Genomic DNA, 13,933 nt, shown 5'->3' with positions numbered 1-13,933 from the left:
AGGGCTTGGGGCAACAAGTGGACAAGCCACAATATACAAATTTTACAGTACAGTGATTTTTAAGTTTTAAAAAATTCCATAATTCTTGTTATTGATTCTATATGTGCCGCTACTTGTTCCTTCAGGCATCAATATATCATGAATACGTTACTGCAAGTTAAAGTCTGATTTACCAATAAATTTTTGTAAAAATCGCTATTTTGGGGCAGAAAATGTTAACTTTTGTGGCTTGTCACTTTCTTGCTTAGAGATAACACATGAAATGAAAGTTTTGGGACAAGACTATGACATGCTTCATGAAATAAATTTTCAAAACCATTTTTTTTCTGGACGAAAAATATTTATTTGGGCAGTTTTGTAACACTAAAACCAAACATGGATTGAGTATAGCCCGCTCCCCCCAGTGATTTTTAACTAATCATAGTGATTCTAACGATTTATATTAGTTCATAATGAATCGGAATCGCATGTTATAAATATTTAAGATATAAATCTTGTAGTAGGAAGCTTTAGTATAAGTAGTAGTAGTCGTAGTAGTAGCGGTAGTAGTAGTAGTAGCAGTAGTAGTAGTGGTAGTTAGTAGCAATAGTAGTAGTAGTAGGAGGAACGGGTTAGAAGCCCCGCAGGGGTTTTTTGGGTTTTGTTCTCGATATAAGTAGTAGTAGTAGTAGTAGTAACTCTTCCAGTTCCGGTGACAAACAACTGGGGGGAGCGGGCTTACACAAGCCCCAAGCATTGAAGTAACTATATACATTCAAAACAAACTATTACATAATATTTTTTTCTTGTTACATTTATAGTTAAATTTACATTTTTCATGTTTGTATAACATTAGAGACAAACTCAATTTTGCCTGCCGTATAGATACTAAATAAGTTCCACATTGCTCTCATCATCATCATCATTTGGCACAAGTGTTTGGAAGTAGGTGCTGTAGATGGGAGGAATGAATGGTAAGAGACTTGTTACATCTTCAAGTTTCTTCTTATTTATCCTTAGTGGCGCATTTTTTTTTTTTTTTTTTTTTTTTTTTTGGTTTCAGTTTATCCAGTGAAATTGAAAGTGGTCGACCAACTCTAAGGAATTGCACCTCTTTGTACTCTTCGTTAACTGCATGCTTGATGAAAAAGCTGCAAGTATAATCAACATTAAATTTGAATGCAACTGCTGCTGAGAAATCAACTGGGCGTCCACACTTCGTTCTCTTTGTCTTCGTTACATTTTTTAATAATGCTTCAACATTTAATATGTCCTGTTGAGTCATTCGAGTTACGTGAAAAGGATTCTTTTTATTAGCTTTGGAAATTATGTCCATCCACATACTAGGATTATAAATTTGCTAATGTTTCCGCTGAAAATTCTCAATAACAAAAAAATCTCTATCAGATGGTAGAATGGTGTGTCCTGATATTAGAAAGTAATGAGTTATTTGCTTGAAGCGTCTCTCCCTAATAAGATGGAACCAAAGAGCCATCATAGTCCAGTTCTTATTCTTGCCTGGACAATTATCACTGAAAACAACAAGCTCCTCCACTTCGGGCTTCGTGGCTATAAATTTTATGAGAGCACTGCACATTTCATTACAGCCTCTGCGACCCGTTTCTTCGCTCCACACGAAAATGTAACCTTTCCCGTTCGTACAATCATGAATATTGAAATTGAATAGCCAAAGTTTCCGACAGTAAAAGGCAATACTGGTAGTGAGTTTTGGGACTGGTAAGGCCTGCTGCAAGTTCATGCTAATCACGAGTTTCTTATTATCTTTGCTCAGAGTTTCCCTTTTTAGAATGCCCTGCATGGCTTCAGCTCGCCTCTGGTGCAACTTCAGATCATTTTCGATAGTTTTTACTTCATCTTCTTTGCCTTCTGATCTTAAAGCAGCAATTTTGACCTTCGACATATCACATACTTTGTAAGTATCTGACTTAGGCAATTTAAAACTAATATTATATTCGGTGCAAAAAATTCTACGATATGCATCTTGACTGACTGGATTGTGAATGCCCTTTTCAGCGCACCATGGTAAGTAAAAATCTTCGTACAACCGGGAAATTGATAAATCACAGTCAAAAAACAATTTTTCCTGATTATCCGATCTGCTGTAATGGCTCTGGTACTTTGGTATGCTGTTTATGTGATCCCTAACAGACTGAAGTCGATTTTCGTCTATTCTGTTTGGCCTGTTCTTATCCTTGCCTCTGCTATCCGCTTTGGGTGTTGTAACTCCACTTGCAACTTGAGAAACAATAGAATTTATTCTTCCTTTTGAATTATGCAATCCATGAACACTCAAAAACTCACTTTTGCAAATTTTGATTTCCTCACCACTTACTTTAACTGTGTATTCGGCTGTAAATTTCCGTGAAGAAATATGTTTTTTAGTTTTTTTAGGATATGATCTCTTCTTAGGGTTTACTTTAATGCAACCAAATAAGTAAGCATTTTGTATGTCATAGGAACCAAGATCCCAAAATCCATTAAAAATGTCTACCTCTTTACCTAACAGTTTAGATCTGCACATTTTTTTGCAAGAACATGGGGGACCAAGAACTCGGCTAGAGACCCTTTTCTTTGAATGTTCGCTGAAGTATTCACGCCCTTCATTCTTCCTCCTCTTCCTCTTGGTTTTCGCATGTGACGAAGGGCTTCGTTTTCTCCATCGCTTACGAGACACCTTTTGGAGAGTTATTTCTGCTTGTCGTGCAGTACGTTGCATATCATCAATAGGCGCAGGTTCATCCTGAAACGAAATACAGAACATAATATATTGCAACAATACTTTAAAATCTTTTCACAAAATATAGCTAATATAAAAGTTTATTCAAATATACGAGCACACGTTGAGCAAAATTTGCAGGTGAAAACACTGGCTTCATTTGAAGACTGCATAGAAGAAAGACGAAATGTTAAGTTTCTTTTGTTCTGAGAAAATCGAGTCAAAAATAAGTCCGCCTTCCTCCATTGTGAAGATATTTTTTTTTTCCACAAGCAGTTTTAGATATGATAAAACAGTTTCTTCCTTAGTGTATTGCATTGTACTCCTCAAGGCGTACACATTGGTTTCAATAAGTCAATTTCGACCAAACAGAGGTATTCCACCTACCTTCCATGTAGTCTTCACTTAGAAAATCTTATTTGAAACATTGTCACAACTTAATTCGCTCGCCGGTAACTAAGAATACAACGGAGAGTTTTAAGTAGCTGCAGGGATTTCAACGATTCAACAATGAATCGGAATTCAATTCTTTTGCAAAGCTCGATATTCATCTATTCTTTTCATAATAGCAAGAACTACGCAAATTATAATTTTAACATAATTATGTATATTTACTTTAACAATAGTATAGTTAGCTATAGTAGTAGGTATACGTATATATTATCAGTCTTCTAATTTGTACTACCTTCAGAGATTTTTTTACTCTATATTTCTCTTGTTACCAGAAGAAATGATTTGTTTGTAGGAATCTACAGTGAATACGACTATTATCTACGATACTTTGTATGTCAACATCGAAAATATTTGAAAATTACTAAGGACAAAAAGAAACAACTAATATAATTGCACTGCAATAAGAGTTAATTACTAACCCCATTACAAGCAAATTAAACGCATTCAGCATAGTAACGAGCGTTAGATACGATTAAACTTTACATTAAATTTTCATGTATACAGTTTTTAGTCGTGTTTATGGTCCCACCAGGTAAGTTAGAGGAATATGTAATGTTTCTAGAGGACTCTCCTAGCAAGTTATATTCGTTTGTACATAGCACTGTCATGCCTTCGATACTGTTACAGGCGTGTTAAACAGTAACGTAACATGGTGGCAATTTCGACTTAATTTTTAAACAAACCGCTTAAGAGCATACGGTATACGTTTTATCTACTGGTGAAGATGTCTGGTAATATTAGGAAAGTGGTTATATGCAAGAAAATTGGATGAAAAGTTTGATAGTGTTTAACTGTCTTAAAAACCTTTGTTTTACGCCCATGCGTATGAATTTGGTGTGCAGGCAACACTGAAAGACATGACATCATAATTACGATTTTCTTCACGAAGAAATAATTCAGTGTTTTTTTCTTTGCTCCCTCTGGAACACCATGAATTTCAATATTATTAATTTAGCTCCATGCCGAAACGTATACGAACTTTCTAGTCTTTTGATCCTAAATTTACCGGTAGAATAAGGGATACTAGTAACTATAGTTGGGGAGCTAGAGTCAATATATTGTTCTCGTTCATTTTGTCGAATATGGAATCTCTTATTTTTGGATCAAGCCTGCTAAGCACATAATCCTTATCTTTGTATAATATACTAATTAGGCATATACACATTTTATGTTCTGGCTTCTTTCCCCTACTTCTGATGCGAAAAAATTGGAATTTACTCTGTTGCATTTACAAGAATCACTTACCAAGAATCATAGTGACACGATAAACATGTTCCGACTTGTGACAATTCTGGTTCCAAATAAATGGCAAAGTGGGGGCTGTATTCAAGGCTTTAAATAAGGTTTCATTCATATCATGCAGCAGGCGAACGTCATCTTGAGTGATTAGGACCCAGAACACTAGTACCACTTCCTGATTAAAGAGGAGTGCCTAGAGTAAGGAAAAACTTTGCCATGTTATTTGCATTTTTTAATTGTTTAATGCGAGTATTTAGTAGTACAAGGAGTTATGAGTAGAATTTTTTTCCTTACTTCAGACATTCCACTTTTCTTAACCAAATGATTCACTAGCCCAGTAAACTTAAAAGAAAATGAACACGTCGTCGATCTCTGTAGCTATCATAGCAACTTTATAATATAAGCCACAAGCAAAATAAAACACAAAAAGTTTCGATATAATACTATGACATGCCACAATTTATAATATGATTTAATTACCTGGCTCGATGTTGATGCATTGTCTGCGGACGGTTCGTAATCTGAGTCTTGATCTGTTATATTATGAAACACGCTCAAATCTGCACTACTTTTGCTCTCCAAATCATCATAATTGAACAATTTTCTTCTGCTCGCAGCATCATCCCAGCTGCAGGACGCCATCTTTCTCTGTGGCATGTCATTGTTTTTATCAAAAAAGAGATAAAAACCTTTTGGGCAAGAACGTGACTGTCACGATAGTGCTGCCATCGTGTCGAAATCTGACAAAATATATTTTTAAAAATGTAGATATACTTACAATACACCATTTAAACAAATAAAACGATTTTCACAAAAGTGTGGCTTGTCCACTTGTTGCCCCGAGCCCTTGAATTCATTTCACTCGCTAAGCCTACATGATTTTCTATTTACTGGTTTTACTCATCAACGACTTCCGTTACGGCAAACAGCATACTTGGAAAGATTTCAAAGAAATTACAACACTCGGCAATAAACTTTTTTTTTTCTTTCTTTTTTCTAACCTGATCCTTTGTAACCTGTTTCGTAGTACACGCTTATTTGGAGGGAAGTTGGGAGACTGAACTTAGTAATACTTCAGCTAGACACTGTTTTATATCCAATGTGTATCAAAAATCCAGGGCCATAGGACAAAAAAGCTGAGAGGAAAGTTGTTGGAAATAGGTAGTTTTCAATCTAGATAGTGGAATTTTTTCAATCGCACCAGCAATTTTCGCTCCACACTGATAAGGCGCCTCATGTTAGAACAATGTTTCCACTTCAGCAGGCTGCTCTAATGGAATGTAAGGGCAAGAAAAAATGACAAACAAAATGTACAAATGTACAAAAAATGACAAACAAAATGTGACAAACAATTGTGTGAGGAAACTTAGAACACTTCAAATCTTTTTTTTTTTTTTTTTTTTTTTTTTTTTGTGTGTGTGTGTGTGTGTGTATAATCACAGCTTACGGGAACAGTCTGCTGAACTGGCAATGTTGCTCTTTCATTTAACATAGGGCACCTTAGCAGTGAGGAGTCCAAACGGCTGGTGCGACTGCAAGAATTCCACCATATAGACTGAAAACTACGTGTTCAAACATCTTTCTTCTCTTTTCATTTTTCGTATCTTTACTCGTAACAGAGTTGGCCTTTGACCCCGAACTTATGATACATCCTGTACATTTCTACAGAACACAATACTAAATTTAAAGAAATTGCGTGAAAACTAACTTTGCTCTTAACAAGAATAATTATTTACGTTGAAATGTAAAATACATAAAAATAAACAACTGTTAATCTTGTAAAAACTTGCGCCTTCTTTCTTTCAAAATGTAATTTTAACATTATTAAGACAACAGATAGAAATAAAAAGAGATGACATCATTCAGTGAAGTATCTACTTAAAATATATAGGAAGTTAAAACTAAAAAGATAATCGGTAACGATGGACCGTTACAACCTTGGTTATAAAGTTACATTGCATTGCCTTTAATGATCGGACACACCCCCCCCCCCCCCAAAAAAAAAAAAAAAACAGACAAGTAGATTCGTTCAGACGTCACTCGAGAGAACATCATACAAGCGCTTGCAATCGAAATGAGCGGACGGCAAAAGTTAAGTGCAGATGAAACAGACATGATCACTGGAGCCACCGAATCCATCATTCAATATGTGAAAGTTTCGGCAAATTCCAGATCTCGCATGCTACAAGGGTGTACCGTAGAGGTAGAACAAAAACGAAAGTGATAACAAAAAAAAAAAAAAAAAATCTCGACCAAGAAAGTTACGGAAGTTTCAAATGAGTAGTGAAAGTATACTGGGAAAAATCGGACACTGTAGCTATTAGCTTCCGGTCGGCATCTGGGAATAATGCCAGTTTATATACTATTCCTCGCGCCAAGGATCACGAGTGAACGAGTAAATCGATTACAGTGGTGCAAAACATGGCGCGATTGGACAGTAAGACAGTGAAAGAACATCAATATGGAGTGATGAATTACGCTATACGTAGCAATCCGACGGAGCGTGTGAAAAAGGCGCATGTCAGGTGAGTGCTGCTTACCGGAGTGCATTGTTCATACTATGAAATTTGGCAACGTAGGAATCGTGATATTGGACTGTTTTTCATGGTTTGACTGGAATCCCTCGTGTTGATCTTGGAACAATGAATGCCAATGCCTATCAAACAAACCTAGACAACTCTATGCTACCTACGCTTTCAAAACTGTTTCAGCATGCCAATACCAGCAACCATGTAATTCACGCCATTACACCGTGGTTTGAGAAGATACAGGTGCAAGTACTCGATTGGTCGGCTCAAAGTCCTGACCACAACGACAGAATATCACAACCGCTTTATTTTCAATTTTGCAGAAAAAAATGGAGCAAATACCTGCCGAAGTCTACCGCAACTTTGCGGAAAGCCCTCTTATAAGAGTCGAGGTTGTTACCACGGGGAATGGCGGATGCAAAGCATACTAACTCATTATCAGAGAAAGATGAGTAACTTCTTCATGGTGTACGGTCATTAATGGCAATGTAATGTACGTATCAATATGTTACTTACATGTGCTAGTAGAAAACATTTAAAGGAAGATACATGATTATGTTTCAACTTTTTTTTTTTTCATGACTATACAAATATATGAACCAACGATACTTTAAATAATTTACCTTTTGTAATATCTGCCGTCAAATATTCCTGTTTCGTCAAGAATTTACATTATTTCCGGCTTTCAATCTCACACTAATATTGTATATTTTACTTCGTTTTTTATCGCTCATCTTCAACTGACTAGTTTACTTTTTAAACACTGAAGAAGAAAAGACTTCAATGAACTATAAAATTTTCCCAAAGATAAAGGGTTTGAGATATTCTTTCTGTATCACCCAGCAGAGCACTAACCTTCTCCAGGTTTAAACAAAGGAAACAGAACATGTTTGACGAAAGCAAGTACTCCATTGTCTTCAATGTTGCCAGGTTCACAAAAAGCCTTTTTCAATTTCTTCTTTACTGCTGCGGGATTATCTAATAGATCAATTTTGCTATCTTCTTCTGACGATGACATCTTTCCACCTGCAAGCCCTGGAACTAAAAACATTAAAAAATACTCAAACTTAATATAAAAGTGTTAAAGATTAAGCTGCATAGAGCTCAAAAACAAACTAAAAATTGATATTTTCTTTAATTGCATTTAAAAAATGGTGAAACTCTTCTCTTACTTTTTGCATATTATACGATCAACCTAAAAGAAATAGACGGATTAAATGTTTTTATATCATAAGTATGCATTTAGCACTTCTATAGGAAAAGTCTTAAAGACATCCACTTCTCGTTTGTTTTCGTGACATCAGCATCACGTGAGCACCTTGACGCCAGTTAAATAATATTGGCCCTAACAAGGTAAAAAAGGCTTTATTTACAACGCTCTTTTAGAACACTGTATGGTAAACAACCACCCATATGGAATGCCATCTATGATTGGAGCAAAGAAATTTGAGGAAACTGGTTGACTGAACATGAGAAAATTTCTGGAAGACCACCTGTGGTCTCATGTATTGGACGAAACAGTAATTCGTGTACATGAGACATACACGCACAGCCCAAGAAAATCTACCAGACGAACAAGTTTAAAATTATAAGTTCTAGAACAGATTGTGTTGAGGATTATTCCCTTACTGGTTACAGTTACCGAAAACCTTGATGAAAATTACATTTGTCCGTCATACTTTCTGCACGAAATGAAGAAGGTTATGACTTCTCTGACCGGGTAATTTTCGGTGACAAATCAACTTTCTACATTAGCGGGAACTGTAGTGAAAAATGTGAGGCCTTCGCCTAAAGTGAATGCTTCTATGCAATATCTCGTAAAAAGGTGCAGAGACCATTCTTTTTCCATGAATAAAAAAAAAAAAAAAAAAAAAAAGCGCAAATTAATCTACCCAGAGATGTTACGTAGGTGGCTACTATTTCAACTACAAGAAGACCAACAGTAATTTGTTTGTCCCTGATTGCGGTCCACTACACTTGTCATAAACTCGTTTGTACATTTAAACTCGTTTGTATATTGGTTTGTTTCTCTCTTCATTATAGTATTCATGTAACAGTCATCATTAAGATTATATCTATAGGCTTATTATATTATCTATGCTTCTCCAGGCAATCACAGCTCTGTCTGCTCTTACGTCATCCAGCACGAGAAACTCACGCGAACAGCGAGAACTAAAGAGAATTGGCGGTAGGCAGCACTAATTGGCGCGGAGACAAGGAGAATATAACAGCTCAAGAACCCTGCTGCAGAACATAATCTCACAATAATGTAATTTAACAATTGTATCAACATATATTATTATATATAAAGCATCGATATAAAATTTTAGTGTAATACCCAATACCTAATAGCAGGAGATGTAAGTATGGTTAATTATTAAAATTTTAAGTCCATTTGTGCGTTATTGATTGTGATTGTGTTATTGATGTGATTTATCATATCCTCAAGCCTCATGATAATCAATTTATGTGCATAGTACTGGAAATAATTCTTACTTACTGTTTGTGATGTTTATTATCTTTCGAAAATTATTATGCTGAATCTTCGGTGTGAAAGCATATTTAAGATTGTATTTGGAATCTTTGCTTATGTGTAGTTGACGTTGAAAGGAGCTATTACTTGTAATAATTTATTTCATCGTCAACACTCGGGCAAAATATTCTATCTACGACTATCTAAGGTAATGTTTGCTCTCTTTGGATTATCATCCTATAGAAATGAAATCTTTGAGTTTTACGTCCCACGGTTATGCCGGTTAGGCTAAAGGAGACGGTGATAGTGAGTAATGAATGAAATGGTGGAATGAAGAAAGTGGGAGGAAACGGGAGAACCCCGAGGAAATCCACGCACACGGTGTTTGTCCACCACAAAGTTCACTTGGCGGGGGCTGGGATCGAACCCGGGACCCCAAGCACCAAAAGGTGAACGCTCTACCACTGAGCCACCGCGGCCCCTATTATCATCCTATGGAGTAAACGTTATACACTGGTACCTTGAAGTCAGATATTACCTGGATGAAAATCTACTTCGACGTTGGATTAGTCGCTCAACAAGCCTGAACATGGCTGATATATTGGCCATCACGAATTCCGGGTCAACACGTTCGATACCATAAACAAAATTCATGCGTTCACTCAAGGGAAACATTTTAATAACCTGCTTATTTAGAATTATTAAAGGATTGCATCTTTCGCTATTTTATTTTCAAAACATGTAATTTCCTCTGCTTAACATGAAAATCTCGCACTGGACCTACACTACAAGCAAATACATAGGCTCTGGCCGATTTCTTTCTAATTTTTCTATCATTTAAGCGTTCCTTTGAATCTACTGGTGCGTAAGCGCAAAATAATACTGTATGTTCTATCATTTTCTTTCACTGTCACATTTCACATAGAAGTATTCACTAGTATCTAAGTGGTACTTGCCGTTAAATAAGACCAGATATCAATTCTCTGCAAATTCAACAATCACATTTCAGTTTTACCCATATGTACCTTCTCGCAATTGCTTAGATTATAGTCAGAATTAAAAATTTATCTTCATTTGTATTTCTACACAGGAATGACTGTAAAACTCAAATATCACGTGTAGTTTTTACTCTTAAAACAAGAACAAGTTAATAAACGTGGCCATTAAAAACACAAGAATATTATGTTTTAAAGTAATAAATGTGAATTCAAATATTATCAAAAACTTTTGCATAAAGATAAAATGTCTCATGTAGTTGCAAAACGCCTGAAAATATTTGCTATTACATGAAAACAGTAACTCATATTACTCATCTGTGAACAGTAACAACGGAATAAAGTATGTTTTAAAGGTCATGTATTCGAAAAATATACACGAATAGTACTTACACATAATTAGTATTTACAAGTATCTCACTATACCTTAACTTCGTTTTTAAAGTTCGTTGTGCAGTGGTCAGATTCTGAAGCATGAATATTTAAATAGGTGGCATACTATAGTGCTTAAGTAGTTCTTTAACCCGACACGGTAAGACCTACTACCAATTTCAAGCTACGTATCTTTGCTTTAGGTAAGACCTACTACCAATTTCGAGCTACGTATCTTTGCTTTATTAAAGTTCATCTTCCGTCGTTTCCAACAACTTGTAACTTCGAAAGGATGCTTTTTCTGCCGTATTAGACATTTTTTTCTTCTTTTAATGATGGATATTTCCGTGTTCGCAACTTTTTCGCTCTCGGCATATTTTACATTCAATCTGTATCATTTCAGTTCGACAAGTGAAGCGGCCGAACATGCCTGTTATAAAGTTAACCCTTAAGTACTACGCATGTTTTTTGTCACATAACTACTACGCGGAGTCTGTCAGACTCCGAACAATATATTGAGGAAAAACTACCGACACGTTGTTAATTTTCGCATATACACTTAATATAACTAAGAAGGTAGAGGAAGCGACAATTTGGAGAGGCGGTAGAACAGGAAGTTATGGCAAACGTGGAGTCTGACAGACTCCGCATAGTACTTACGGGTTAATGATCTGCTTCAACATAATTTATTATAACCAGTTACAATGGATATATTCAAGCTGAACATATTACACAATTAGAAATAAGCCTTACCCATGGGATTCATAAGATGAATTCTTTTTTGATAACCTAATTGAGGTAAATACTTTTCGGAAAAAGTGAAGATTTTTCGTTGATCTACACCACCAAATTGAGCATCCACATGCAGATACTCTTCGTCTAAAGCCTGTAAACCTGTAGGGAAAAATGAAAGATATAAGTGAATATTGATTACTAATACTATGACGGTTAATATAATCATTTCTATTAACGTATTCATTAAAAATCTTATAAGAATCCCCACCCCGAGATCCAAAATTTCAAATTAAGCGAAAATGTGATTATAAAAGACAGAAACTACTGCAATCTAGTCATCCGATCAATTTTAGACCTAACGAAACAGTTCCTTCAGATATAATATCCTGATCTGCCCTCTCACCCTAAAGTTTCGTTTTTTTGTTTATATATATATACAGGGTGGTTCAGTAATGTTGGACAGCCCTGAATAAATCGGAAACCAGAAGAGATATTAGCAAGAGTGTGGTGGATGCATATACTTGTGGAAGGGGGACGTCTTGTGAGGTACCACACAATGTTACCAGGTCAACAGTGTTGCCAGCTCAGTACAAAGTTGTATTTTTTTAAATGGAACATATAGAAGTTTATGCCATCAAAAGAATTAGTACAGAATGTGAATACCAACAAGCGAAACCGCACCTGTCAGTGTTCCAAATAAGGAAGTTATAAAGCTTCAAAGATCAAGAAATTAAAGTGTCCGTAGAGCAAAACTAGCAAAAAGGCAAGAAAAATAATACTACGGAATGAAAACGAGTAACCGAAAGAGTAAACCAAAGAACGCACAGCATCCAATGAGTAACAGGGTTGCCACAGTAAAGGGGAAAAAATTGAAAATTTTGCCGTTGCTATAGGAGGAAAAGTGCCCATATGACATAATGCTGGAAACACCATAGAAAGTCTATGTAAGATTCAGAAATCCTAATAGCGTTTGTTCGAAAGCGATATCTCTAACCGTTTTCGAGATACACCAAAGGTGTGCGGGGTTGGCAACACTGCATAATTGATTTGACGATTAGACCCGTGTAGTTCTTACATTTTGTTGGGCGTATCATTTTCATTACTCGTTCCTGTAGTTTGGAGGGCGAGGGAATTATTATGCAGTGTTGCAAACTCCGCACACCTTTGGTGTATCTCGGAAACGGTTAGAGATATTGATTTCGAACAAACGCTATTAGGATTCCTGAATCTTACATGAACTTTCTATGGTGTTTCCAGCATTATGTCATATGGGGACTTTTCCTCCTATAGCAACGGCAAAATTTTCAATTTTTTTCCCCCTTTACTGTGGCAACCCTGTTACTCACTGGATGCTGTGCGTTCTTTGGTTTACTCTTTCGGTTACTCCTTTTCATTTCGTAGTATTATTTTTCTTGCCTTTTTGCTAGTTTTGCTCTACGGACACTTTAATTTCTTGATCTTTGAAGCTTTATAACTTCCTTATTTGGCAACACTGACAGGTGCGGTTTCGCTTGTTGGTATTCACATTCTGTACTAATTCTTTTGATGGCATAAACTTCTATATGTTCCATTTAAAAATATACAACTTTGTACTGAGCTGGCAACACTGTTGACCTGGTAACATTGTGTGGTACCTCAAAAGACGTCCCCCTTCCACAAGTATCTGGATCCACCACACTCTTGCTAATATCTCTTCTGGTTTTCGATTTATTCAGGGCTGTCCAACATTACTGAACCACCCTGTATATATATATATATATATATATATACTTGGAAGGACGAAAGCTTACAAAATGTAAATAAAATTCGAAACATAAGATTGTTTTAGTCTCCTTCGACCAGACATGATCATTCTTTTTCAATAACAACAATTACAGTATTTTTACGGACAATTTCAGTATTTTTAAGAGCATATTTAATTTTTGAAAATTAATTCGCGGGTAAATAGCTAATGCAACAAACATACACACGTATAATATATATATATATATAACATATTCACTTTCTGATCCTCTCATCAACGATCTCCAAAACCACTGGCATGGGAAGGAGGGACTTATTTTTATTTTTTTCTAAGCCAAGAAATTTCTATGAGAGGACCATCTGATTAACAGAATACGCCAAATGAAAGGAAAGACTATAATTATCATTAAGGATTTTCAAGCACTATTTTATATGAAAGAGAGTAAATATATTACCTGTGTGGTGCGTCTTGCGGTATTATTTTTCTGCGATATTTCGTAAAACTCACTGTTTACTTATTCATGTAGTCAAAATCTCCGTTTAATTCTTCTCTTTGTTCGGTAAAAGAGAGAGCTTGATCACTAAGTTGAAATTCTGTAGATTTGTACAGTTTTTATTTTTATTATTATTATTATTATTATTTCATCATCTTGAAATTGAAAACTGTAGTTTCAATTCT

The 13,933-nt window shown here is 35.6% G+C and overlaps 2 protein-coding genes across 3 annotated transcripts in view; both read right to left on the bottom strand.

The window, feature by feature from the left end:
* The window catches only part of TyrRS (Tyrosyl-tRNA synthetase), a 70,211-nt gene that overhangs the window by 19,963 nt on the left and 36,315 nt on the right, over positions 1–13,933 (bottom strand). For both annotated transcript variants that reach the window (XM_081759815.1, XM_081759816.1), the window contains 2 exons: positions 11,530–11,670; positions 7,792–7,977 (listed from right to left, as the gene is read on the bottom strand). In XM_081759815.1, coding sequence (XP_081615941.1) covers positions 7,792–7,977; positions 11,530–11,670 — 327 coding nt within the window. The remainder of the gene's footprint in view (positions 1–7,791; positions 7,978–11,529; positions 11,671–13,933) is intronic.
* LOC145686474 (uncharacterized) lies at positions 178–7,785 on the bottom strand. The gene is made up of 3 exons (XM_081759818.1): positions 7,560–7,785; positions 4,889–5,148; positions 178–2,740 (listed from the first exon to the last, which is right to left on the bottom strand). The coding sequence occupies exons 2-3, from the start codon at positions 5,063–5,065 to the stop codon at positions 1,340–1,342; spliced, it is 1,578 nt and encodes a 525-aa protein (XP_081615944.1). The 5' UTR covers positions 5,066–5,148; positions 7,560–7,785; the 3' UTR covers positions 178–1,339.

The sequence above is a fragment of the Thermobia domestica genome, chromosome 5, assembly GCF_964235325.1.
Source record: "Thermobia domestica chromosome 5, izTheDome1.hap1.1, whole genome shotgun sequence".
Taxonomy (NCBI): Eukaryota; Metazoa; Arthropoda; class Insecta; order Zygentoma; family Lepismatidae; genus Thermobia; species Thermobia domestica.
Note: the sequence above shows the minus strand (reverse complement) of the source record. Positions and strands in the feature narration are given on the sequence as shown.